The sequence below is a fragment of the Puma concolor genome, chromosome E4, assembly GCF_028749965.1.
Source record: "Puma concolor isolate L17-30 chromosome E4, mPumCon1.1.hap2, whole genome shotgun sequence".
In the NCBI taxonomy this organism is placed as follows: Eukaryota; Metazoa; Chordata; class Mammalia; order Carnivora; family Felidae; genus Puma; species Puma concolor.
The window spans coordinates 68668101-68696080 of record NC_141683.1 but is presented as its reverse complement, the minus strand read 5'-3'; the positions used below and the strand labels follow the sequence as shown (position 1 = coordinate 68696080).

The 27980-nt window shown below is 55.3% G+C and overlaps 1 protein-coding gene and 1 long non-coding RNA gene across 3 annotated transcripts; one reads left to right on the top strand and one right to left on the bottom strand.

Moving 5' to 3' along the window:
* Window positions 1-29: 29 nt before the first annotated feature.
* Window positions 30-22945, bottom strand: LBR (lamin B receptor). Its single transcript, XM_086693923.1, has 14 exons — window positions 22829-22945; window positions 19322-19500; window positions 17649-17852; window positions 15019-15102; window positions 14100-14289; window positions 13204-13400; window positions 12155-12209; window positions 8955-9146; window positions 8231-8334; window positions 7296-7421; window positions 3828-3996; window positions 2278-2358; window positions 2058-2180; window positions 30-1920 (listed from the first exon to the last, which is right to left on the bottom strand). The coding sequence occupies exons 2-14, from the start codon at window positions 19484-19486 to the stop codon at window positions 1760-1762; spliced, it is 1851 nt and encodes a 616-aa protein (XP_086550049.1). The 5' UTR covers window positions 19487-19500; window positions 22829-22945; the 3' UTR covers window positions 30-1759.
* A 217-nt stretch (window positions 22946-23162) lies between these two features.
* LOC147572783 (uncharacterized) lies at window positions 23163-25744 on the top strand. Of its 2 annotated transcripts, none has more exons than XR_015245811.1 (2): window positions 23163-23281; window positions 24750-25744. It is a non-coding gene; the product is annotated as an uncharacterized LOC147572783 (long non-coding RNA). The 2 variants fall into 2 exon arrangements; XR_015245810.1 differs by lacking the exon at window positions 23163-23281 and adding an exon at window positions 23561-23879.
* The last annotated feature ends 2236 nt before the right edge of the window (window positions 25745-27980 follow it).

Here is a 27980-nt window from a genome sequence, read left to right as displayed (position 1 = left end):
GGCACAAGGAAGAGGCTCTGAGGCGCAAAGGCCAACATCTTTTTTATTTTCAACTTTATTTCCAACTTCAAACTTCATTATAAAACTTGTCAAACAAACATGTCAAAAACAACTAAAAACAAATCATAGCTGATATCCAGAAACTGCAGCACTATGTTGGTAAAGGCTCTTTTCACATTACCAGAGAAAGAACTAGACCTCCTCCTTCCTCCCCCAAAGCTTCGTTGGTGACTCGAGGACACGATGGGACACTCTTTCCGGCGCAGGAGAAAAGCAGAAGAAAAGCTGCTTGCTTCCATCAGCGTGGAAGACACGAAGACCACGGGGTGCGGGCGAGGGTGCCAGAGGCCGCCAGCGTCACCATCACGTTCACGGAGCAAAGTCACACACGGCGCCCACGGCAACGCAGGACAACACCGCGGACCCGTGTCTCGTCTACAAGATGCATCGACGCCCCAGACGCTCCGTTCGATCCCCCACAGTTAAGATCCCGAGAACAATTTAAATACAATCTTTTAGTGAATCTGCTACTGGTCCGTTACAGGACAATTAATTAGGAGACTACATCGACTAGAACTTCACAGCTACGGCGGCCCCGCGCACCTCCGTTAAACAAAAGTAAAACTAAAACGGACCAATGACTAAACAAAATAGACTCTTCCCTTCAATTATCTGTAGATCGACAGGCTTCTAAAGAGGAGCGCCGCCCCCCGTCACGGGGAGGAGCGTTGGTGAAGACAAGGGACGTACGAGCTACAGTATAAACAGCGTGGCCTCACCCGTAGCAAAATCACGGTTTTATCTTAAAAAAGTCAAAAACGTACAAAAATATTAGCCCGAAATGGCAAGTTTTCAAAAACCAATCTGTGTAAAAATGTTTAAATAGTGCTGTGACTCCAAAAATATATATTCTATTTTTTTTTCTATCTGCAACAGTTTATAAAGGCAAAACACACCTGCGCGTGAGGTAGCAAAGCCAAATCCGCCAGCTTTGGGTTAAGGAAAACACCCCTCCTGGGTCTTACCAGCCTCTTTTAGACAACGTCAAGTGAATTCTAATGGTTTCACAATTTTTAATCGACAGGTATGACTTTATAAAATTTAATTTAAAATACTGCAAACGTTTTCGTTAAAAAGATCTTAGTCCTAACGCTTATTTCACATTCAAAATACTGTACAGAAAGACCTGCAGTCCCCATATATTACATAAAATCTGTGTACTTACACTTTCCGGCGCAGTTCCAGAAGCGGAGGGTAAGCGAACTGCTGAGGGTCTCCCTTCATCTGCCCCTGCGAACGGCCCCGTCCCCGCTCACGGCAGCGGACACGGGACCCGAGTCCTCTTTCAAACCCCGTCGCCCACGAATGATTTACTTCAAAAGCAAGCGGACGCGAGTTCTCTTCACGAGACGTGGACGAGGCTCCACGGGGCGGCTGGTGTCACTTAGGAAACACGAGGACAGAACGAAACAGTCACAGCTGGAAAGTCCTGGAGACCCACAGACGTCACCGGGATTGTCTCAGTGCATCTTCAAGGACGGCCCGTCTCCCGGCACAAAGCAAATCCCAACGATCCCCCTTGTCCTCCGTCCGGCGTCAGGACCAAGTGGCCGCGGGCGTGGCTGCGTTAAAAGACCACCGGGCCCCCCGGTCCGGACTCAGAAAGAAAAGCAGGACCCCGTCGGTGCGATGGATGAAGATTCGCTCCGGAGCCTTCTCTTGGTCTCCCGGGGAAGCCGCGGGGCAGGCGCGTGGGCGGCTAGTACACGCGGGGCAGGATACGGTAGGGCACCCGCCGGCAGTACCGCTCCCAAGCCAGGCCGTACCGCCTGCGGCAGTGGCGCTCGTCGCGGGCCTCCCGGTGCACCAGCAGCACGGTGAAGTAGGCGACGTAGAAGTACGGCAGAGCGTGACCGAAACCTGGGTCACGGCACAAGCGTCAGTGACGTTTCCGATCCCTACGCGACACTCCCCCCAGCGCCCCCCCCACACCGAGGTGAACCGCGAGATTCCCCAGCCCCCCCCCCCCCCACCTCGACTCTGCCCGCCGCGCTCACCACAGGGGAGGGACCACGCCAGGGCCATGAGGAGGTCACCCAGGTAATTGGGGTGGCGAACAAAGCCCCACCATCCAGAAACCAGAAGGTCTTTTCCCGTCGAAGTGTGAATGGTTTTCAAATCTAGGTGAAAGTAAAAAGACATCTCTAATCACCTGTAGACAGACGGACGTAAAATCTTCACGTAACGTAAACATCATAAACATAAACCCGCACTTACGTGCAAGCTTTGGATCAGCGGGATTTTTCCGGAATGCGTTTTTCTGAGAATTTGCACGTCGGAAGATGACATATCCACAAACTGTAATGTTTCAAAATCTCGTGTTAACAATTTAGATACAATCTAATATTTGAGAGCATCAGTGATTCCACTTAGGAATTCTGTGCTTTGAGGAAACTTCCAAAGTAGAGAATACTCTGCTCTCTTCCGGAACAATTAAAGGGGCGCCCGGGGGCTCAGTCGATTGAGTGTCTGACTCTTGACCTTGGCTCAGGTCGCGATGTCACGGTTTGCGGGATCGAGCCCCGTGTCAGGCTCTGCGCGGACACTGTGGAGCCTGCTTGGCATCCTCTCTCTCCCCCTTTCTCTCTGCCCCTCCCCTGCTCGCATGCTCTCTCTCAAAATAAATAAACATTTTTTAAAAACTCAAACCCGTCACCTCAGGACATCAAGAGAGGAGTATCCTGAAATGTCACTACTGTACCGCTTTCCTCATCCACCGGGGGACACAAAACCAACTGATACGGTGCCACCCACAGACGAACGCTAATCCGGCCCCGGTTAGAACCACAGCAGTACTGGGGCCCGCTGCTGCTGTCACACCCACGAGCCAGAACACGGACGCCGCCTGGATCCGAAGCAGCACGAGAACCTGCACGTACACGCACACACGGAATCCCCCTGCAGGCCGACGGCTTTCGTCCGGATTTCAGAGCGTCAGATTGAGAGGCCCTGACCAACAACCGCTGGCCATTAGCCCTCGAGTGAGTCTGTCAGTCCCCCATAGCGTGGGAAGGAACGACTCCCCGTCTGTCGCTGACCTGTAAACTACACGGACCGCCTCGAGTGATATGCAGGAGCCGAACCAATGTTGAAACTGAACCTTAATTTTAATCCTCGCCTTAAATCTCCTCTTCTCCCCGGGATGACAATCAGAGCAGCAAAACTCCCTATATTTGGAGGTCGCGCTAAATTTCCTGCCCCGCCCCCGCTGCAGGCATTTACCAAACCGCCCGTGACACTCAGCCAAGACCACCCGCGATGCTCCTCGGCTCCGGCCAGGCTGCCCTCCCCCGCTTCCGCATGTCCCCCCCCCCCCCCCCCCCCCGACCCGATCCCACTTTACCCGCTACAGTTTACACTTCAGATCGAGCACCCTCCCCCACCGAGGCCACTCGGACCGCTATTCCCCTGAGACCAGTCCCGACCGCCTTCAACACGGCCGCCGTGGGCGGCGGGCCCCCCACTTGTGCTCGTACGCGTCGCCCCGCGCCTGAGGGCAGGCCGGGCTGGCACAGCAGGACCAGACTTCCTGCTTTTCAAGACGCCCACCAGAAAGAGCAGCCGCTGCAAAGAAAAACCACCCCAGGAACGAAGCACCCATTCTCTCTGCAAGGCAAGCGTCTTTTCAAATGACTCATCAAACCACTTACTTCACACCTGAGCTAATCACGTCCCTCTCCGAGGGCGCGTTGTGAATAGGCCCGTACGAGAGCCCAAGAGACTCCGTGCGCGACATTTAATCCACAGAGACAGAGGTCGGCACTCACGTTTCAGGGCGATGATGAGAGAGGCCATCGGCCAAGACACTTCATTTGGGTGGCCGACCAGATAAAAGGCCTGGAAGCTGTAGATGAAGGGAACCCACACTAGGTCTCCGAACGCCAGCATGAACCCAAACCCGTCGTGGGTGATGTCCATGGTTGTCAACAGTGCTTCCTGTTAGGAAAGAGAGGGAAACGCAAATTTTAAGAACGTTTGGGGAGGGGGGCGGGGGCCGCCTGGGTGGCTCAGTCGGTTGACTCTTGATGTCGGCTCAGGTCATGATCCCAGGGTCGTGGGATCAAGCCCCGCATCAGGCTCTGTGCTGACAGTGAGGAGCCCGCCTGGGATTCCCTCCCCCCCGCCCCTCCACTACTCGCACACTTTCTCAACAACAACAACAAAACACTTGGGGAATGAAAATTCTGTGTTCCAAGTGTTCAAACAAAGCACCGGTTCACAAACGGATGCAGGGCTCTGGGAGGGCACAGCAGCTGCAAGTTATAGAAGAGGGGAGGGGCGCCGGGGGCTCAGGTGGTTAAGCATCTGACTTTCCGCTCAGGTCACGATCTCACGGTTTGTGGGTTCGAGCCCCGTGTCAGGCTCTGCACTGACAGCTTGCTCAGAGCCTGGAGCCTGCTTCGGATTCCGTCTCCCTCTCTCTCTGCCCCTCCCCTGCTGGCACTCTCTGTCTCTCTAAAACAAATAAACATAAAAAAAAAGGCGGGGGGAAGAGGGGTTCTGGTTCCTGGGCCCGTGTCCCTCACCAGGTCACTTTGCCGCCTTCATCTCCGCTCACGGTACCCTCTCATCCCACGATCTGGAAATGACACGTGTCCAAAACGCCTCTCGTGCTTCCCGCCTTCACCCGGGCCGTTCTCCGACCTCGGCCTCCGGCTCCCCAGTCACCCCCCAGCTGCCTCCCCTGGACCCCTCAGACGCGGCGCTTGTCGGATGCCGCACCCGCTCACAGTGGGCGCGCCAAGTCCTCACTCTGGCAGGGACCCCAGGTCTCCAGCTCGTCACCGTCACCCCAGCACGCGGCGCACGGCTGGCGCGCTACACAGTCAGCATTTTCGGCGTTTGCTGGAGGAATGACGACACCGCCGGCTGCCCCGTATCAACCCCGCGTGCACCCGTCTCCCTTCCGATCACAACACGGGATGCCCCTGCTTCCCCCTCCGCTGATGATGCAGGAACAGGGTTTGGCCCGCACACGCAAGCCGCCAGATCACCGCTGGGCCCAGACACCTGCAGGCCGGACTCCAGATCGGAGACGCCACTGAGGTCAAACTCAGAAGGCCCGGCCCGAGGGAATGTCTAACCACCTCCAACCTCAGGCCACGCGGCTGACGCAGGAAAGCAGGGAGCAAGCTCCACTGAGGGGTCCGAGGCCCAGGTGAAAGGAAAAGGTGGGAACTCCAAAGACCCCTTTTTTCCAGAAAGCAAGCAAATGGACCATGGAATGGAAAACCGAAGTCACAACCTCCGGGCCCTCAGGCCACACTCAAGAGCACCGATCCCCGTGCACGATCCCCGTGCACACAGGCTCTCAGGACCTGCCATCTGATCTCCTGGGAGCCAGCAGCCTGGTGCACAGGACAGGAGCAGGGACGAGCTGTCGGGCAGCCACTGCCTGGTCAGGCGCTCCCAGGACAGCCTTGCAGACAGAGGGAAGTCACTTCTATCTAATTACCGTCCTCCGTTCCCTCAGGTCAACCAACTAACAAGAGGAGTCAGCCTCACTGCCCGGCCACAGCCAGATGCCAGCGAAAATCATCAAGTCAAGCCCCTTTGTCCACAGAGCTGGGGCACTGATGACACACAGGGAAAACCACCCCTAACTCCAGTGCTCGACCCCCAGGACCTGCGACAAACCGCCTTCACAGAAAGCAACAGAAGTCACCGTTGGGCGAAATCTCCGGAACACATGAATTTCTAGCGAGGGCCATGGTGACTCCCACCGCGTGACAGCAAGCTAGAAGAATTGCTCATCGCTGAAACACCACCAGAAAGGAGTGTAAAGAGACATCTCTGTGACACCCAAGCAACAGTGAAGCCTCACCGGGCTCCTGAGACGGAAGGTGCCGGCCCCCTGGGAGCTGCCGACTGCACCACAGCGGAGGACACCCACCCGCAAGTCCTCTGGGGGGGACCTGGAACCTTCTGAGGCCCCAGCGGCGGGTGCCCCACGGGCCTGCAGTTCTCAGAGTGCAGAGCCAAGGAGCTTCACAAAATCCGTACCCTGGCTACTCGTAGCTGAGGTTTATTTACCTTGAAAGGCCCTGACCGGACAAGAGGCAGATTACGGAAATAGCAACATGACGCTTTCCGAGTCACCCTGACCCGACTCCGTGACCCGGTGCAGCAGCCAAGCCTCCGACTCGAGAGGTCAACACACTGTTGTGAAGACTGACTCGGACGTGGTGATGTAGGGAGGCCAGTTTTGTTTTTATTAAGTTTACTTAAGGCGGGGCAGAGAAAGAGCAGGAGAGAGAATCTCAAGCAGGCTCCACGCTGTCTGCACATATCCTGATGTGGGGCTTGAACTCACGAACTGTGAGATCATGACCTGAGCCGGAATCAAGAGGTGGATGCTTAACCGACTGAGCCACCAGGCGACCCTGATTTTGTTTTTAAAACTGGAAGAAAACTCAACTTGAAACCTGGAGGCACAGGTTACAAAGGTAACAGGAAATTGATAAAGTAAAACAGGCCTGAGGAATACATGATTTTTAAAGGGAATATATTGAAACAAAGATTAGGAAAATATAAGCCAGTCTTCAAGAACTAGAAAACACTGATCAGACTTTTTTTTTTGTTTTTAACGTTTTACATTTGAAAGACAGAAAGAGACAGAGCATGAGCAGGGGAGGGGCAGAGAGATGGAAACAGAATCTGAAGCAGGCTCCAGGCTCTGAGCGGTCAGCACAGAGCCCGACGTGGGGCTCGAACTCACGAACCACGAGATCATGACCTGAGCGAAGCCGGACGCTCAACCGGCTGAGCCACCCAGGTGCCCCAAAAACACCGATGACGTCTCCATGTGCCAGTAAGGGCACGTGTTAGGAGCTCAGCTTTACTTACACCCGTTTCCCTGGTTATCACGACTCCTCATTTAAGATGCATCCGACGGGAGCTCTATGTTCTGAAGCACCACCACCAAAACACCTTCGCTATTTAAGAACCAGCTGCCGCCTGACAATCCAAAGAGAAAGACCCTAACTCCGTGCTGATCTATCCGTCCACGTTCGTTTGACACGGTGATTAAGAAATTAGGATTTATTTATTGGAACCGGACACACGCACAGATCTTAAATACTTCGCGCCAAGGAGCAGCTGATGCACACGCTCACCACGCCGCGTGGACGGGCGCCCCGCCTCCTCCCAGCAGCCCTCCTCACCCCGTGTCGGAGGCCGCTTGCCCACACTCAACGCCGCCAGACTCGAGGGCCTCTGCCCCTAAGATGACTTACCTCGTTCCAGAGCGCGTCCACCACATACAAGAGCTGGAAACTGTTAACCAGGGTCATCGCTAAGGACGGGGCAGCTCGGTTCTGCAGCCTCATCTCAGCCAGAAGCATCGCCAGGTTCACCACCACCTACAAGAAAAGGGGCAGGTGCGGTCTCAGGGCGCCGCCCAGATCCGTAGCAACAACGGCGACCTGCAGGGGTGACGCCAACACCACGAACCCAGGAGCGGCACTCCGGGAAGGACCCCCGGTCGCCTCCCCGGTACTCCGGTCAGAACTACGTCACTCACTCCAGTCATGAGGACGCGATGGCCCCTGACAAAGTACGTGACCGGCGCTCTGCAAATGTCACGGTCACGAGAGGCAGGGAAAGACTCAGGAGACAAAGCTGAACCGCAACCACAGGCTCGAAGGGCCTTCGAGAGAGGGGCCCAGGACAGAAAAGGGCCAACGGTGGAGGAAGGGTGGGGGGAGGCAAAAAGAAGGCCTGGGGATTCAGCTACTATCACTGTGACAGTGGGAATCTGCCGGGCGGATACGGACACGGGGAGAGCGAGGTGCCAAAGGGAATCCTGACTGTGTGTCTGCAACCCTCCCTCAGGTCTACGATTGAGTCAGAATGCATTTTCTTTTCTTTTTAAAGACAGGGAAAATATATTTTTTCTCACGTGAATTCACCTACACGATCACATTCCTACCTAAATATACCGATATAAGCAAAATAAAACAAACTCTCCATCTTTAATCACCTGGAACAGGGCACCTTAACCCTGTGCACTCTACTTACGGGAACAACAATACTTGAAATACAGACTCATGGAAAGCTGTAATTACTCCTAAAAAAATACCACCTCCCACTTTAAGTTGTCTAAAAATCTTTTCTAAACACAAGACTAATTTGTACTCCTGAACTGAATTTAAAAACAAAGAAGACATACCCATCCAATCAATCCAGGGCGCAATTCACAAAAGTATTTGAGGTCAAAAGTACCAATCCGAGGATTCAATTCACGGCCGATGAAGAAATCATAGATGGCATTTCCTGGAAAGGGAAAAGTTCTTACCCAAACAGTATGGCAACTGTGAGGCTTTAAAATAAGCCCTGCTGTCTACCGTCCAGGGTCCCAATTCAGCCTCTCAGGGAGCCCGGCAGGCGCCGGCGTGGGCAGGCGGGCACAGAGGTGAGGACCGAGGAGGCCGGAGGGTGCCCCCCCTGGCTGGAAGCAGCTAGGCCCCTAGGGCCAGGTGCCCTGATTTTAAGGGAACTGGAGCTTTTTTTTAAAACAAAGACTCACCATTTTTTTAAATAAACAACCTGAGTTTTTAAAATATTTGAATTACTTGAAGGTCAGAATCAACCAATGTATAATCTCTGTTATTTTGGGTCGTTTTGAGGATGTTTATGAGACCAAAAAAGAAAACTGTCATAAACTGTGATGCTAAGTTACTAAAATGTCAGTTACTATAATAAAAAAGTTACTAAAATAAACTGTCATCAAGTGACTGAAAAAGGAACAGAGATGAATAGGAAAGTCGGAAAAAAGAGCGAATAGATTCTTTCCCTTTAAGCGTATCTTCCTTCCCATTTTTTTTCCATCCTGTTATTTCTTCCTCCTCATCATGGCTGTGACCTGGAGCTGGGGGGGTGGGGGGGGTACTTACCGGAGCTGGAGGGGGCCAGGGCACCGGGAGGTGCCCCCGCCGCCCGCACCGCCAGGTAGACACTCAGGCCCAGGGAGAAGGCGGCAGCGGCCAGCGCGAACTGAAGGAAGTGGCCGTACACGTAGTACAGGTCCGCGCCCCAGAAGACAGCTGCTCCTATGACCGCGGACGTCAGGAGGAGAGCACAGAACCCTTTAAAGAGAAAGAGAAAACGTGCACGTGACACCCGGGCTTCGCAAGATCCATACCCTGAGAAAACACCGCAACGTTATTGCTTCCAAGCTTACTCGCACGAATCGGGCTCAGAACACATGAGCGGGCAAGCAGGCAACGCCCCGGTCTTCAATACAGACGCTGGATCCCTCATACGGGTCAAGTGTTTTAATTTGTTTTTGAAGTTTATTTATTTTGAGACAGAGACAGAGACAGCGCGAATGGGGAAGGGCCAGAGAGAGGGGGAGAAAGGGTCCCAAGCAGGCGCTGCGCCCACCTCGGAGCCCGATGTGGGGCTCGAACCCACAAAACCGTGAGATCATGACCTGAGTCAAGACAAGAGTCGGACGCTTAACCAACTGAACCACCCAGGTGCCCCGGGTTTTCCAATATTTTAATAGTTCATACGCTATTCGTTTTCACTGTGAATCATCAATATGTGCTTTTCATGAAAACAAAGCTAAAAGTGCACAGAAATTCACTATTAAACAGCAGAGAAGAATCTCAAAATTCACATAATCCTAACCTTCGGGCCCAAATCAGTAACAGAGCTGTGCCCAACACACACACACACACACACACACACACACACACACACACACACACAATCCGCGGGGCCATCTTGGCAGTTACACCAGTGTACTTTTACCTGAAACACCTTACCCGCGATGGTTCCAGAAGATCCTAGCTACATCCCACCTCCCGGGGAACAGATCCCAGGACCCGGGCCTCAGAGAGCCCAGTGCGCACGGGCCATTGGGTCACAGGCAACTCCCGACTCCACGGCGCCCGTGAGGCCCGGGAAGCCTGCGCGTGCCCGGCCTGCCTCTTCCGCGAGCCAAAGCAGGAGTCACGCGTCCGGAGGGAGCGCCCCAAGCACCGCCACGCTCGGATCGACAAGCGACAAGCGAACAGAAGAGAGGCGGCCGCGGCTCCCGCACGAACTCTAACACGGCGGCTCCCGTGCAGCACTGCGCGGTCTCTGGGCCACCGTCTAGACCCACCTGCGCCTGCGCCGCATGCCAGGTTTTGGCCCTAGGGTAACTCCGAACGGTTGTAACTTTCCCTTCAGCTTTTTAAACCATTCGTTTACTCTCGTAAAATGTACGAATGTTAAAGGAAAACGGCAGCAGACGGAACAGCTTCCTGCCCTGTGGCCCACGTGCATTAAAATGAACCCTTCACGATGTCCTGGGCGCTTCCTGCGTGAGGGGTAAAATCTCACGAACAGAGACCGAGGACAACGGACGCAGAGGAACCAGACAGGGAATCTGGAATCTGAAAGAGAAGGACCGGGCAGCTGGTCCGGCGGGCTGCCATCCAGCTCGCGCCCTGTCGGAGGGGCCACAGTCCCTCACAGGGGACTGAAAACAGAAAGCAGGACCTTTTACAAAAGAAGGCAATCAGCGCCCAGGAAGAACCCACAAAGATCAAGAGACCAGAGGGCAAGAAGAACCTCCCCACCGTCCCGACTCAGCCTCACTGGTTCTGACAGCAGCAAATCTGGGAAAAGTCTGTAAACGCCCGACAGCGGCAAGTGAGTGTTAAGCACCCACCACGGGCCGGGCACTGAGCTAGGCTCGATGTTTTCCACACGGCACGAAAGGCACCTCCGGGATCTTCAGCTGTCCTCTGAGAATCCAGCAGAAGGACTTCACAAAGCAGGTGCTAAATAAGCCACAGGATAAAGTGCCCACGGTTAGAAAGGTAAAAAGTGAAAGGACTGGGGCGCCTGGTGGGGTTGAGCATCTGCCTTCGGCTCAGATCACGACCTCACGGTTCGTGAGTTCGAGCCCCCCATGGGGCTCTGCTGACTGTTCAGAGCCTGGAGTCTGCTTTCGATTCTGTGTCTCCCTCTCTCTGCCCCTCCCCCACTCACGCTGTCTCTCTCTAAAAAATAAACATAGGGGCGCCTGGGTGGCACAGTCGGTTAAGTGTCCGACTTCAGCTCAGGTCACGATCTCGCGGTCCGTGAGTTCGAGCCCCGCGTCGGGCTCTGGGCTGATGGCTCGGAGCCTGGAGCCTGCTTTCCATTCTGTGTCTCCCTCTCTCTCTGCCCCTCCCCCGTTCATGCTCTGTCTCTCTCTGTCCCAAAAATAAATAAACGTTGGAAAAAAAAAAAAAATTAAAAAAAAAAAATAAACATAAAAAAGAAAAAAGAAGTGATAGGAATAGGATTGAAAAGGCCAAGAATGAGAATGTACAATGTAATTCCCAAGGAAAGGAGGACAGTCTACGCAGTCCTGTTAAAGCGGAAAACCCTTTAGGGAGAACTCTTCTAAGAGTAGGGCAGCCGTACCCGACGGAGGTATAGACCTGCCCAGTGCTCACAGCTGACAAGCCTCCCGCAGGCCAGCCCCCTGCCCGGCACTAGGGGTCCCCAGGGACCCACAACCAAGGTCCCCGGCCCGGGACTGTCGGGGAGGCCCATAAACAGGATGATGGGGACAGAAAGAGAGCACTGGGTCACACAGGGGAACGTGGAGTCACCAGAGCGCACCCGAGACTGGTGGAACACCGAACGCTATCTACCCTGCAATTAAAATAAAATTAAAAACTAAAACTAAAAAAAGACATAAAAAGGAGAGAAAGGGACCCGAGGGCTCCTCTGAGCAGAGACGTGACAGGAATGATGCAGCTGCCACAGGACACTTTGGGGACAGTTTTCCAGAAAAAGCACCGTGGACCCAGCCAAGTGACACCAGAGGCCAGGAGTCGGGGGGTGAGGGGTGGGGCGTGGGGGAGGAGTGGCCGAGAAGCTGGAACGGGCCTCCCCAGACCGTGGCAGTGACCCAGGGCGATAAAATATAAACACGGCGACCGGTGACCGTACTAGGAAAATGAAACCGCGTGCCAGGGAGAAGCGACGGGCGCTGTCCCCGCACCCACACACCCCCCGCCCGGCTGGACCCGGCTCCCAAGGGTGGCGGAGCGCGACGCTCGCAGGCTTCCTGCGCTCACCGGTTGGCGTGAAAACAACAACTCACCGTTGAGTCTGTACTTGAGCCTTCTTCCATCAGCAAGGGGCATTCCTTCCACAACCTCAAAAAGAACAGAAAGGGATTTTCTTCACCTAAGACTTTAAACAGCCTCGCGTCACACGTCGTCGTCGGTTCCCACACGCGGGAGGAGAACCAGGACCCCCGTAGGGAAGGCGGCGGCCAGCGGCAGGCGTCTCACGGGCACCCGCTCACCGGCGGAGCCGTTCCGCCAGGATGTCTCCGGCACGCGCCCCGGTGGTAGCGGCGACAGCGGGAACGGCCACCCTCCCCCGCCCGCGCCACCACCGGCTCCGCGTACTTAAAACCCTCTATGATCTCGTCCTCCGCTCGCTCCCCACCACTGAGAAAGCAGAGCAGGGGCCTGCGGTCTCCCGTCGGCGAGGACCTCGTGCGCCTGCGCCCCACCTAGCCGTGGAGGCCGCCTCGTGTACTTCTCGCTCCTCTACCTACACAGATGCGCACACTCGGTCCCTCAACCGTTCCACATGATCCTTTGTCTCCAAGAGACGGGGAGCACTTCGCGCGCGAGGAGCACTCCGTCTCTCTGTCGGCAATCGCGCACGGCACACCCGCACCAAAGGTGCTCGATAGACACGCGCCTCCCACGAGAGGAGTCAGAATAAAACCCCCACTTGCCCGACAGCGGCCACAGCTTGCTCCCCAAAATAACTATTCAGAAATGTCGCGATTCATCTTAAACACGAAACAACAGGGGCACGTGGGTGGCCGGGTTTAAGCGTCCTACTCTCGATTTCAGCTCAGGTCACGATCTCACGGTCCGTGAGTTCGAGCCCCGCGTCGGGCTCCGTGCCGACAGCTCAGAGCCTGGAGCCTGCTTCCGATTCTGGGTCTCCCTCTCTCTCTGCCCCTCCCCTGCTCACGCTCACTCTCCCTCTCTCTCAAAAATAAATAAACATTAAAAATTTTTCTTAAAGAAAAGTAAAGATACAGACTGAGGTCCCTGGAACTCGGGAGTTTATCAGTTGAGGAGGGAGGAGGTCCCGGGACAATGAGCCCCACCAGCAGAAACTTACCTTCCCGACTGGCAGCAGGTAGAACAGAGCCTGCATTAAAAACCAGAGGATGTAGACCCCAAACACTCTGGTTTCCCACAAATCCTGCCAGGCCGGCAACGGAGGCGGGAAGTTCAGAAGACTGGGCTCCTTCTGTTTACACATCAACAGCAACAGGCAGAGGCAGGCGGGCAGTCCCAGCATGATGAGAAGCACGCCTGCAGATAAGGCTTGAATTTCAGTCCAGTTTATCTCGCTCTGTCAAGACCCCTTGGGACTTCTGAAGTCAGGACTGGAACCTGGCTAACCGCTGAAAGCGATTTCTAACGGGCCATCACAGACTCCTGGCTGCACCTGCCGTGCCCGGTGGGCAAGTGCCGTGGCCACTGAGGACATCAGCCGCTAGCCAGCACCGGACAGCCGACCTCCGCCCCAGAAACCAGGCTCCAAAACGTGTCAACTCCATCCACTAGGGAGCAGACAAGCTGAGATTCCAGCAAGCTGAAGATCAGAACATCTAAAACCATCAGCCTCCTCTTTTTTTAAAAAAGTAAAGCACTCTATACACCTAAGTTTCTAACAGAACAGATTCCCATGTAGCAGGTGCACAGATTCTAGGCACCTCGGGACACCGTCTCTCACAGACCCGCTAGCCCACAGGGTTTGCTTACAAAACACGAAGCAATTAAGCCATGCAGGACTTGGAACCGGCCGAAAGTGTTTTCTTTTACTAGCTCATAGATCGTCACTACTTTCAATCACCGCCCACTTACTAACAGCGAGCCCGGGCCCCCACCCGGCTTGTGACCTGGCCGCCTCACATACCTCCCGAGAAAGGCCTTTCCTTTGGCGCCACTGCCGCGATGGCTCGTGCCCCCACCGCCCCCCCCCCACACCAAGCAGGGGGCGCTGCCTACCAGGGACTCCCCCAAACTCCAGGTCCTTGGTCTGCGTGGCTGGAGCTTGAGAGGTTTTCAGCGACGCAGATCTTGTCGTTGTAACAATGTTTTCTTCCTTTGAGTCCATTGCTTTTATCTCTTCTCTTCTAGGACGCAGGCTATACTGTGTAGATACGTAACTACGTTCCTCTGATAGATGGAATTTTTCCTAGTTGAAAAATAAAAAACACTAACTATTTATAGTCAATAATTATCAGGGTGCCTTGGGTGGCTCAGTGGGTTAAGCAGCTGGACTCCGGCTCAGGTCATGATCTCACCGTTCACGAGTTCAAGCCCTGCGCCGGGCTCTGTGCTGACAGCTCAGAGCCTGGAGCCTGCTTCCGATTCTGTGTCTCCCTCTCTCTCTGCCCCTCCCCCGCTCATTCATTTTTTTTTTCTCTCTCTCAAAAATAAACTTAAAAAGTTTAAAAAAAATAAAAAATAAACTTATGGTCAGTAATTATCATTAATGCCATCACATTAACTCAGGATCTTAATATAGCCGTCTACTAACAAGAATACATTTGTTAAATTATGTTGAGCCTTAATTTAAGGACAGAAAAGATTATAAGAAAACACTGGTTTTCAATGTGATTTTTTTTTTTTAACTTATTTTCAGAGAGAGAGAGAGAGAGAGAGAAAGAGAGCAAGTGAGAGAGACAGCAGGGTTGGGGCACAGAGAGGGAGACAGAGAATCCCAAGCAGGCTCCGCACTGTCAACACAGAGCCTGACGCGGGGCTCGAACTCATGAACCGTGAGATCGTGACCTGAGCTAAAACCGAGAGTCGGACGCTCAACCGACAGAGCCCCCCCCCAGGCGCCCCTCCAATGTGATTCTTGAGGGAAAGTCACCTTAACAAAGAGAAAAAGCGGGGGGAGGAACGGGACACCTCGCACCTCAGCGTGTCCGTGAGGCATGCCACCTCTCTCGGAGCGCTCAGTCTCCCCGTTGTATCTGCTGATGCTATTTCCGAATGGCTTCTAAAATGAAGAAGACGGCATATCGTGAACTTAAGAAAGAATCAGACCTCATTAAACAGAACATGATGTCCGAATGTCGTTATGAAATCAAGCAATAAAACAAAGATTTTCACAGCTTCAACTCTGAGGGATTTCAGCATACTTTTGTTAAAAAGGAAGAGGATTAAAATCGATTAGAATTTCCCAATCTTTAAGTGACTGGATTTGACAATATAAATTTCTACACAAGATCTTTCATTTTTTAAACACAAGCAGACTCAATGTTATAATGCCATTGTTCAAGGGCAAACACTAATAATATTTGCTAGGAGTTAGATAAGGTAAAACTCAGTTAGTTCATTCACTGGTTAAGAAAAAGGGGGAAAGACATTCACTGGCCCAAAACAGCCACCAAGGGGAAATTAACAAGCAACAGGCACTGGGGAAGCCCTGCCCATGACCCACAAACTGCCTCCTTGCTGGGTTCCGGCTGCCTGGTTTCTACTGAGCCCCGTGTTCTCTCTGCCTGCCTGTGGGTCCCCGGCCGCGAACCTGCACCCTCATCAGGCAGCGGAGAGCATTTATTGCACCGAACAGGGGAAGTGCATCAGCTTGCAAAAGACCTTCCGGGCAACGCGTGGCTGAAATCTGTCACTGAGCTCCCGTCCACATCCCTGATACGTTATCACACTAATAAAGCAACAGGAGAAAAACAAGTTAAAAATGCAAGTACGTCCTCGGGAGGCCCACTGGCGAAGGACGGCAGTGATGTGGTGTCAGACTCTAGCTCCAATCAAAGCCAGACCGAGCGGTGAGAAAGCTCAACGTGTACCTCAGTTTACCAAAGTGCCAACAAGCCGCTCGGCAAATACCTCGCTCTCAGCGGCACGGAGCGACAGCCGTGACCCCGCACTGCGGGAACTCTGCCGGGTGCAAGGTGACAGGGCGCTCACGCAGCGAGGCAAGGTACTGCGAGAGGTCACGATGAGGCACCATGGCCACAAGGTGCAGTGACTGTCACAGCCACACGCAGCACAGCGATGGTCTTTCCCGGGCAACACACCGTCCTCACTCCCGCGGCGGCTCCGCGGTGGCCCCGGGCTCCGCTCCGCCGGGGAGGAGCACGGCCGGCCTGCGGCCCTCGGGTCACCAGGACTGGGAGAAGGTCACACTGCAAGAATGTAACGGGCCCTAAATGCTACAAATGAAAATGTGACAGAGAGCGGCACGTGTCCCCCGCCTGGTAAGGAGAGCCGCTGTCGGACGCAACGTTCGAGCTCACAAGCAATTCTCGGAACGCGAGGTGGAGCGGTGGGCGGACACTCTTTGGCCATCGCGTTGGCCAAAAAGGAGGCCAATTATGGTAATTCTCAGAATCAGAAAACAGGCACCACACGCCAGACAGCGGTATAACCCTTGCGCCAGCGATCTGGCAGCGTGCAGTGAAGGCCTCAAACCCGCACTACCGCCGGCCTCGCGGTTCCGCTTTCAAAAATTTATCTGAAGGAAACGAAACATCAGATGTTGTAGAAGCAGATCTGCTCACCACAGTGAAAATTTAGAGAAGAGGCTAAAAGCCTACCCACAAGGCATCTCAACAATGACGTCACATCTGTAGAATCTGTGGTCTATCCAAACAATACCGTGCGACAAAAATGACGTACAAAAATGTAATGCATGTTATTCCCGATATATTTTAAAATTTACAAATCTAGCCGCAAAACGGTGTGTATTTCATCCAGTTGCTTAGGGTTATTAAAAGTCTGTGTGCCTTTTACCCAGTAGAGAGGTAATATTAAGTGAATAGAATAAAAGATCATCTTTATTCAATTATTTTTCTTAAAAATCACTACTAGGGGCGCCTGAGTGGCTCAGTCAGTTAAGCGTCCAGTTCTTGATTTCGGCTCAGGTCACCATCTCACGGCTCATGGGACTAAGCCCCACCGATAGTGCAGAGCCTCCTTGGGACTCTCTTTCTGTCTCTCTCTCAAAATTGATAAATAAACTTACAAAAAGAAAATCATTTCTATTTAGCCTGCCATCTGAGACAGCCACTGCACAGGGGCCTACAGGCTTGCACAACGACCTTTCCAAGCTTCAACTTGGAAAGCAACTCCTTTGAAGTTACCGTCGTGGGAGAGAAGTGGTCGAGGGTCAATGGCAATGACACTGAGAGACCAAGAATACGTTTTTAGAACCCAGTGACGTCCCACTGTCATTTTATACGTGAACATCTATAAACTGTAAAACTTTTTCAGTTCAAGCTACAGTCCTCCTCCATTTCCAACGTGAACACTGCTCTTTTTCAAAACCACAATATTAAAAAACACAATATCTTTTAAAACCACAGCACCCTCGTAACTGAACCTTCTTTTTCACCGGTAATCAGAGCCTCGCGCTTCCTACTCTTCCCGACCCCCGCGTGAGGGTGTGGCCTTCCCGAGCCGTCGCGTTGGACGGGAGGTCCCCTCGCTGCAGGCAGTCTGGCGGCACGGCACGGAGGGAAGCCTGTTGGGGACCTGACCCCGGACGAGGGCCGAGGCCTCGCGCGAGCCGTGTGCACCCACCAGCACGAGCGGGGTCAGCTTCACTTCCAACACTTCCTTCCTCATCTCCTTAACGTCGGCCTGGTGCGAGGCAGAGGCGGATCGGCGGGAGCTTCGGGGAGGTCGGCCCGGGGATCGGGAGCGGGACCTGGACCTACTCCCTCGGCGTCTGGAGGGAGAGCTGGAGGCTGAGCCGCTCTTCCTTTGCCTGAAGGAAGTCAAGGGCTAGAGAGGGACAAGAAGGCACAGTTTTACCACGAGGCAGACCCGGTACCGTCGGCTCTGAAACCACCCCGGGCCTCAGGCCATCCGAGTGCCTGCTGGGCCCGGCCAGTGACACGCGGGACGCACGCGGCCGCTCCACGCCCGACCCTTCTCAGAAGGCAGAGCCACGCGGAGTGACCGCGCCTAAACCAGCGAGCCGTGTGCCTTCCAACCGCACAGACTAGAAGGGCTCCCTCTAGCCCGCTGGGTTAACGGGTGACGGGACCGGGACGGACGGCAAGAAACTCGGTCCTACGGTGTCACTCTGGGCGACACGCACAGGCAGGTCTGGCAAATGGGCGCGAGGTGCATCACGCTCAGCGACGCCGCACCCGCCCTCTCCTCTCCCACCTGAGTCCGTGTGGCCCAGGACTGAAGCGTGGCTTGACACTTTTTAAATGATTGCAGACAAGAGCAGAAGGAAAATGCAACTTTGTGACACCTGAGAACCCCTGAAATTCAAATGTCAGTGTGCACAAATGAAATCTTATTGGAACACAGCCACGTGCACCCACTCCCGACCTGCCCTGCTGGGGGCCGCTCTCACGCTGCGGAAAGATGGCCCAGGAAGCCTAGAACAGTTACTATCTGCCCCTGTCTTCAAGAACTTTGCCCACCCCCGGGCCACAGGCCACCGGTTCAAGAACCGTTTCTTACTGATCTGTGACAAAAAATGAAATCGAGAACAGATGTGGAGAAATTTTTATAGCATTCTGACAAAGTAATTTTAGGCTTGTTGACTCTAACAATAAGAAGTTGGGGCTTTTACTTTGTATGTCTTTTTCTCCATCCGAAAATAGAGCCATCTTTCCGGTACTTTACATATGATTTCCACCCCTGGGATCAGATCATTTTGAGCCCAGGCGCTCACAGACACGCCGAGAAGCCCCGGGCCAGACTTAAGTCTAATCAGCATCACTCTCCTGATTAAATCCTTGGTGGTCAGGACGAAGCCCAGACCCCTCCGGTTCTGCTCCCGTTTAACCCACTCCTCGCCCACCACGTTCTTGGCCCTCTGGGTAACCACCCCCGTGGCCCCCCCCACCCCCACCCCCAAGCCGTTGGCATGCCGCCCTCCACCCCGAGCTCCCTGTGTGGCCTCGGCACCTGCCCAGGTGTCCCCTGCAAGCCTGAGACCGGGACCACCCCCCACCCCCATGCACAACAGCACCGCCCGCCAAACGTCCCCCTCCCCCCCCCCCCCCCCCCCCCCCGGGAAAGGACCCACGGAAGGTCTTCTCCAAGAGGCTGGGAGCCTCCCGGGGACAGGCCGCCGTGCGCAGCCGTGCGTCCCCAGGGCGGACCCGGCGTCCGACCCAAAGCCGAAGCGCGGCCCTGCTGGGGGCCAGGTGGGACCGCCCCGAGCTCAGCCACATCACAGCCCTTCCCGCACCGCGTGACCGCCTCTGGGGGAGCCGAGGGGCTCGCACCTTGATGTCACCCTCCTTCAGCTCGAGTTCCGTCCCGTCCTCGTACTTCACGGTGTAGAGCTGGGAGCCGCTGTCATGGCTCAGAATTTCAACTTCGTAGTAAAGCGAGCTCCCGGGCCAGCGAGCCCGCACCACCTCCCCGTCGGCGAACTTCCGACTCGGCATCTTCGAACACCAGTCTGAAAAGTCGGAAAGGAAACACCGGCGTCACCGTGGACACGCTTACGTGGCTCTTTCTTTCGCAGACTGAACACTCATTCACAACCTCCCCAAACGCTTAACTGGTCAAGATCTTAGGACCAGGAAGGCCTCTGGAGGGGAGGAGTCCGACCCTGAAGTGTGCAGGTGTTAACCGGTTTTCCCAAGGACGGAAACGCAGGCAGAGCTGGGACCCCCAGAGGCTGTTCTTTCCGCTGCGCGTGTATCAGCTGGAGTCACTTTACCCAGGACGACCTCGCCACCGTGCCACTGTGGTGCCCACCAGGGACCCACAGCAGCAGGATGCAGCAGGACACGAAGGCACCACACGGCTTGCGCTTTGCACAACACTTTTACGCCCAAGTGACCGGATCACTTGTTATACAACAAGGCACGGCCACAAAGGATGACTTTTCTGATTTATAAATTCCCATATAGGGCGTGTGGCTCAGTGGGTAGAGCATGCGACTCTTAACCTCGGATCGTAAGTTCAAGCCCCACATTGGGCATAGAGCTTACTTTAAATAAACAGAGAAATTCGCATGGTCTTACAAAGGCTTTAAAGTGTACTTAATTTCTAACACATTATCTACATGAAAAACAAACCCTAAGAAACCAACCCTCTGGGAAAATCACGGATGTACAATTAACATTCCTACAACCCACCAACAAGGAGAGAACTATTTCCAAATCCGTGGCGAATAGCAAATGTGGGGTTCTTTCATTCAGCCTTCGTCTTACAGCTAAAGTCCCAAATGCATCCCCAGCATCTGTGTCACCCCACGGCCAGCCGGGCGGACCCCCACCACTGTCCTGACTCCCCACCCCCACCCGCCCCCGCCCAGGAAGCCCCGTTCCTCATTGGAAACCACACACAGTCCGGGAGCTGTCGGCCCCCCTTCCTCAGAGCTCACCCGGCTGCAGGGTGCCTCCAGCTCTCAGGACCGGCAGGTTCCCCCGGTCACCCCAGTACACCCACCCCCAGCCTCGTGTCACCGGCCAAACCAGCTGGGCCTGGTCTGAGCAGAGTCACCTTCCTCCCGCCCAACTCGACAACAACCCCGCCCGGGGCCCGGCCGTCTGGGCCCACGAACACACACCCCTGGCCCAGCTCCTCCAGGGGTTCAGGAAGGAGAGGGTTACATTACCCTGCCCGCCCCCGGGGAGAATCTTTCATAAGTGCTGTATTTCTTCACTGTTAATCGCCTGAGAAGGTACTTTACAGGCCTCGGTTGTTTAGAAAGACAGCGGCCAGGCGAGCAGATGAAAGAACCCAGCAGCATACACTAGTGATTAGGGGGCGTCGGGGCTACGTGTGAGCTGGGACAGCGCCCTCTGCCCAGCACCGGCCGAGATGGCATCACCTGGCACTGGATGGGGCGGGGAGAGGGGCTCGGGGTGAGGTCACAGGGGTCACACCTGGCTGAGGACTCACGGGGAGTGGGGGGAGCAGTAGGGAAGCAGGGGGCAGGGGGCAGGGCACATCTCGGGGCACGGAGGAGGGGCACAGAAAGGAAGGTGACAACAGCCAAGTCGGCCTGTTTCAACACTTAGGTCAAGAAAGAGGAAGGAAGCGTGCCGTCTCCTCTGTTCTCTCGCGCCCCTCCCCCTCCCGGGAGGGCCCCCCCCCCCCCCCCCCCCCCGCCACCACACCCCGGCCTTGGCTCTGATTCCCTGATGTGGGCCACACCGGGGCTGAGAGCCGGCACTTTCCACACGAAGATGCCATTCGTGTCTCCGACAACGCTTCACGGACCTGAAACACACAGCCCCCCCGACTTTTAACGGAGGGTTTGTAAACAGGCCCGTGAGCAGACACAGCACCTTTCTGAACACTTATTTACCGGGACCTTCTGTTACCTGGTTAAATACTCCGGGTTAAACTAATTAAGCTATGCAGTGGATAGGTTAGGTCCCTAAGCTTAATTTAAAAAAAAAAAAAAAAGACAACTAAGGTTTGGGACTTCCAGCAACATTGGGTCTGGTGGCTGAGACGAAAGGCTGGCCAGCACCCCCTCCGGCCACCACCACCTCGTCAGCAAGTGCTCCCAAAGATGAAACCAGAAAGGTCTGTGCACCTGCGCTGCGCACACGTCCTCCCACCCCTGTGACCCCGCAGGCCGTCCCAGTAGCACCTCCTGGAGGAGCGCGGCCGGGACGGGACACACGGGCCTCTCTGCCATCACACACGGAAAGGCCTCCCTCCAGTGTGAAAAGAAAAAAGCTGTTGACCGAACACAAAGTCCCCAAGCCACGTGCTTGCTAACTTCACTGCCAAGGCGGCCCCCAAATGCTACCATTCTCACACAGGACAGCGGGCTGACCGCAGAGCAGGTGCTTGCAAGGGTCTCCCGCCCTCCTCCGCACCCTGCCACGTCCCACCCGACCCGGCGGCTGACCGCCTCCCTCGCACAGCTGGGCCCAAGGCAAACACTGGACCGCTCCCAGAGTGACAGAAATGTCCAGAGGGAAGGCCCGGCCGCTGCTGCTCACCCTTCTCCCTCCTCCGGAGACAGCGCTCGGCGACCAGGCGGGGCGGCGCAGCCGGGTCTACACACCGGGCCCTGCTCACAGCTGTTGCCCGCGTAACCACCCTCGCTCTGGTGCAGGCGGCAGGTGCGCGCGCCCCGTGCAGGCCTCCCCGGCCAGCTCCCGTCCCACCCCACCCCCCAACCGCCGGGCCTTGTCGGGGGGCTCCTTCTGAGGCCTTGAGACGGTGAAAACACAGGATCCAGCTGTACTGAGCAGGGGCGAGCAGCCCGCATCACCTTCCTCTCAGAGCCGGGGGCCGGGGGCAGCCACGCCGGAGGGCATCCCGGTACCCGCTGTCCCCCGTCCCGCCCGCCAGGCTCCCCCATCCCCGCCGGCGCATCTCCCGTCGCCCCCGTGTCCCCCGTCCCGCCAGGCTCCCCCATCCCGGTCGGCGCACCTCCCGTTCCCCGTCCCCCACCCCGTGTCCCCGTCCTGTCCGCCAGGCTCCCCCATCCCCGTCGGCGCATCTCCCGTCGCCCCCGTCCTTGTGTCCCCCGTGTTCCGCGTCCCGCCCGCCAGCGCACCTCCCGTCCCCCAGCCCGTGTCCCCGTCCCGCCCGCCAGCCTCCCGCGTCCCCGCCGCCGCACGCAGGGACCCGAGGCCCCACCGCCGCCCTCCCGGCCGACACCGCCGCCGCGCGCCCAAAATGGAGGGACGCGTCCTCGATTCGGATCCACGGCGGCTGCACTTCCGCCGCGGCCCGGCCGACCGCCAGCAGCGGAAGCCGAGGCCGCGCCCCCGCCCCGAGTTGCCGAGAGGCGGGCGCGAAGCGCTCACCTGTGCCGGGCTCCTGCGGGACACGAACGGCTCCGGGACAGTCGCCGAGCAGCACCGGCGGCGGCTCCCGCGCGCACGACACCGCCCCGCCGCGCCCGCGCCCCCCGCGCCCGAGCGCGCGCCGCGCCCCGCCCCGGCCCCGCCCCCCAGCCTGGTCGCCCGGGGCTCCCATTGGCCCCTCGGCCTTTTGAATCGTCGCCGGCGCCGCCGATTGGTCGTGCGTGTGGCGCGTCCGCCCCGCCCGGCGGGGCCCGCGGGGAGGCGGGGAGGCGGGGAGGCGGGGCGGTGGGGAGCGGGGCCCGCCCAGCGCGCGCTTATCGCCGCTGCCCAGGCGCCGCGCCCCCGCCCCGCCTCCCCGCGCCCCGGGGTCTCGAGTCCCCCCCGCCGCCGCCGCGGGCTTCGGGGCGCAGGGCGGCCTGGAGGCCGAGATAATAAACAGCCGCCAGGACAACAGTACGTTCGCGTGCGGACGACGCGGATCAACCGTCCGCGGCCGCAGGTGCTTCGGGCCGAGACGCCGGCAGAGCGCTCCCAACCGCTTGGGGCTGCGGCCGCCCCGAGGGCGCCCGACTTCTTTGTCCTGGCGGCGGCGGGCCGGGCCTGGGCCGCGGGCGGGGGGCGCAGGGACCGGGGGGAAGGGCAGGGGTGGCTCGGGGTCCGGGCGCAGGGACCGGGACGCGCAAGGACTAGAGCGTGCGGGGACTGGGGCGGGGAGGGGGGGGGACACGGGGTCCCGGGCTCCTGTCCCGCGACGGCCGCGGGGGCGGAAGCGGGGGCTGGAGGTGCCAGGGACCAAAAACTCTTAGACGCTGAGCCTCCGCCCGCATCCCACGAGTCTGGTGTTAATTGGTGGCCACATCTCCAATCATTACGTTAACTCCGGATACGGTGTGGATCCTAAACCCTTTTTTCCTCCAAGTTATCATCATTGGTTAGTTGGTTTCCTTCCTTTGAGGTCGAGAATTTAAAGAAGTCCATTGAAGTTCCCCATTTTGCAGTGTGGTCTTAAAGTATTTCTTAACCCGACTACTAGGTTAACCTAACCTACCAGGTAAGTTTTAGTGAATTTCAGTTGTCAAAGCACTATCCGTTCAATTATAAGAAACAGGCATTTTCATGCATAGCCCAGATTCAGTCTCAAGAGTTTTCTTACCTCGAAGTTATAACAAAACATCCAGGTTTACTACTTAAAAAAAAAAAAAAAAATCTAGTAAGCTGGGCTTTCTCAGACATTCACGACCAGTGTGAAAGTTTTCATTAGAGCCTTTCCTGAAAACAAGCCCTGACCTCAAGTCGTCCACTGTCCTGGGATTTGCCCTGTGGAGGTCTGAGCTACAGAAATGCACATTGATTGCACTTCAAAGTCAGAAAACCTAATTTGGGGGCAGAGCCCTAGGCCTGGGTCGCCTTAACCTTTAAGGTAGGTAATGTTTGCAGCAAGTGACACAGAAATGAAAACCCTATCTCAGGTATAAGGGCCCCTAAGATAGCTTCTATTCTTCATAGCCAAGTGGTGCTGTGCTGTTCTCTTGTGCTACGTCCTACCCAGAACCAGGGTTTCACTGGGTTTCCCTTGAGGTACACATTTCCTGGATCATTACCGTTCGTGAGATAAAGGATTCTCTTACACACACACACACACACACACACACACACACACTTCACTTTAAACGTCAGGTTCCTAAAGCTTCATAACAAAATGAAGCTAAAAGATCATAAGCCACCAGACTCAGCTTATAAATTATGAATCACCAAAAACATTTTTCAAAACAACTGATTTTGACCTCAGAGAAACTAGGCAACAGTTACTGTTTGTTTCTCGTTTAGTAGACTGGAGTATGTCGGGAAAAATCAAGCTTAGTACCTCGGCCGCTTTCTCGGTGAAGAAACGGTTAGTGTTCTCTTGTTTTTGCTTTCACAGAGACAACGGACAGCGTGTATACTTGGCAGTGGAGAATTTCCGGGGTTTGCTCTCCGAGAGATGCTTGTCAGCCACAACTGGCCAGATGTGGCTTCGTGGAACAGGCAACGAAGACCTCACTTACAGAGCCACGTCTTGGTGCTGCCGTCGTGAATGTAGCCGCGAGTGGCACAGCCCCCGTCCCCCGTTTGCAAGGAAGATGAGAAGTGGAGGGGCCGGGAACCCCACACCGGAAATAACAGGATCCTCCCTGCGGATCCCTCACCGCCCTTCTTCGGTCCTGCTTCCCAGAGGATCTGGGCTGTTAGGACTAACAATTCTCGTAGGAAGTAGGTCTAGGCACCGTGCCACGTGGCGTGAGGACGTCCAGTTGGACCCATCTGGTGCTGTTTTCGGGAACACGCTGCCACACCCTGGTTGCTGCAGAAAACTTTTCATCAGGTGGAAATCCCCCGGGGGCCACCTGATAGCACATTTCTACGGAGGTCTGATCTGAATCGTTTCTGTTCACGCCGAAGCGGACTTCATGGTGACCGCGAGGGAACAGCTATGTCCGTCTCGATACTGACTGTCTTCATTTTTATTTGAAACACATTCGTGTATATCTGTAGCACTTCCCTGGTTTTTCTCAGCGTCTCGCTAGCACAAGGGGAGGCTTTGAATGAATTGATCCAAATACCACGCTGTCCTCAGCCTTAACGGAATCTCTTAATCCACGCAGTATGAATATGTGATTTTTTTTTTTTTTCTGCCCAAATACTCATGCTACATGCTCCTGAGAGCTGCTGGGTCACTACTCGAGCCGACTCTGCGACCTCCAGGTAACCCGTGTTGGCATCACACGCCATCCGTCCGAGAGAATCACACGGATTTTTAGTCATTTATGTCGGTGTGTGTTCTGAGTAAAATGCAACATACTACTGCGCTCCAAACAGGTTTTAGGTTGTACATGTAGGATGTTCTTGCTTCAAATAAAGTGAAGAAACTTAAAATAATTATGCAAATTTTATTTTAAACATTCATCTCGAGGGGCACCCGGGGGGCTCAGTTGGTCGAGCGTCCGACTTCGGCTCAGGTCACGATCTCGCGGTCCGTGAGTTCGAGCCCCGCGTCGGGCTCTGCGCTGACAGCTCGGAGCCCGGAACCTGCTTCGGATTCTGTGTCTCCCTCTCTCTCTGCCCCTCCCCCGCTCATGCTCTGTCTCTCAATGATAAATAAACGTTAAAAAAATTTAAACATTCATCTCGAATATTTTACATCATCGCCCTCAAGCGTGTTTTACGCAGATCTAATTGCACTGGTTCCTGTACTCATAAGGACTGCAGTGACCCTGCCCTGGTTACCTGAGTCTTTGTTCCAAGACAGGCCTCGGGAAGGACAGACAGTCCTCCAGAGTCCAGAATCAGGGCATCAGAATGAAGAGTCCTGGAGGGAAGAATCAAAGGGTGGAGGCAAGGCCAAGTTCCTGTGCTCAGGGAGAGCAGTCTCGGGTGTTCTTTGGCCCCGAAATGTAGACAGAAAGCCCACGTGCGAGCCGCTTTCTGAGCGGCCTGAGAAGCCTCCAGCTCATGGAACAGTGGGGTCAGGTGGAGTGAAAGCTCCGTGTGTCTTGACGTTACCAGCCTCGAAGCTCAGAAGTCCCCAGGAGGGACAGAACGTCCTCTGGTCTGGCTTCTAGAGGCACACGTACAACGGACTTCGAGTCATCCGTTTGTGTGATGGGGGAGACGCCCGTGACGGGGTGAGGGCGGTGACAGGTGTACGTGGGATGTGTCCTGGGAACACGACAGAGGAAGGTTTATGTTGGACGGTCCGGAACGATCTCACTTGTAAAGCACAAAAGTACAAGGTTCGAACTTCCCACGGCGTCCACCCACAGAGCAGCATCGGGACGGTGCTGCCGACAATGTCACATCTACAGACACGTGGCGTTCCCTCTTTAAAAATGCCCAGTCCTTTTTCCTTTTTAACTTCTGACCTTCTCCATGCTCGTTCTCCGGGCCCCGGAGACCGCTGCCGTTGATCCGTAGGTTAAGCCAAGACTTAACCCCCGTGGTGACCGGAAGGACGGACGCCCAGGGCGTCTGTCTCTGGGGCTCCTTCTGGGGCCAGGATAGGCTACCCGGGAACCCTGATGCTCAGCTTTTTTTTTTTTTTTTTTTTTCAACGTTTACTTATTTTTGGGACAGAGAGAGACAGAGCATGAACGGGGGAGGAGCAGAGAGAGAGGGAGACACAGAATCGGAAACAGGCTCCAGGCTCTGAGCCGTCAGCCCAGAGCCCGACGCGGGGCTCGAACTCACGGACCGCGAGATCGTGACCTGGCTGAAGTCGGACGCTTAACCGACTGCGCCACCCAGGCGCCCCTGATGCTCAGCTTTTAAAGAAATGCCCTAGGCCTTGACCCCAGTCTTCCTTCCCATGAGCCTATGGGGCAGTATATTCGCTTCTGGGCAGTCCTAGCGAGCTGACCACGGTTTCAACGGGATGCGGCTCCCTTTTCAACATTCCCAACCATAGGGTCAAATTAGGGGCTCCCGTTAATAACGAGTTTTCTGTATCGCATCCAAAAGGGCAGCATAACTTCCTGCCGGTTACTTTGGAGACACTTGGCTCGCTCACTACCCTACTCAGTAACACCTGGAAACACTAACAATTTTTTTGCTTCCTTTGTAACTAGCGTAAAATGCACATCACATAAAATTTATCATCACAACCATTCTTTTTAAATTTTTTATGCTTATTTATTTTTGAGAGAGAGAGAGAGAGAGACCGAGTGTGGCCAGGGGAGAGGCACAGAGAGGGAGACACAGAATCCGAAGCAGGCTCCAGGCTCCGAGCCATCGGCACAGAGCCCGACGCGGGGCTCGAACTCACGGACCGCGAGATCATGACCTGAGCCGAAGTCGGCCGCTTAACCGACGGAGCCACCCAGGCGCCCCTATCCTAAATTTTTCTAGGAACGGCCAATACTGTTTTCCACAGTGGCTGCTCCGTGACCTTCCCGCCAGCAGGGCACGAAGCTTCCGGTTTCTCCACATCCTCACCAACACCCGTTATTTTCTGGTTCTTTGGCTTTTTTGTTTTTAGCAGCCATCCTAATGGGTGAAAGGTGGTCCTCCCAGTGTTCTTTTTTTTTTTTCTTTTTCTACTTATTTATTTTTAATTTTTTTTTAATTTACATCCCAATTAGTTCGCATATCGTGCAACAATGATTTCAGGAGTAGATTC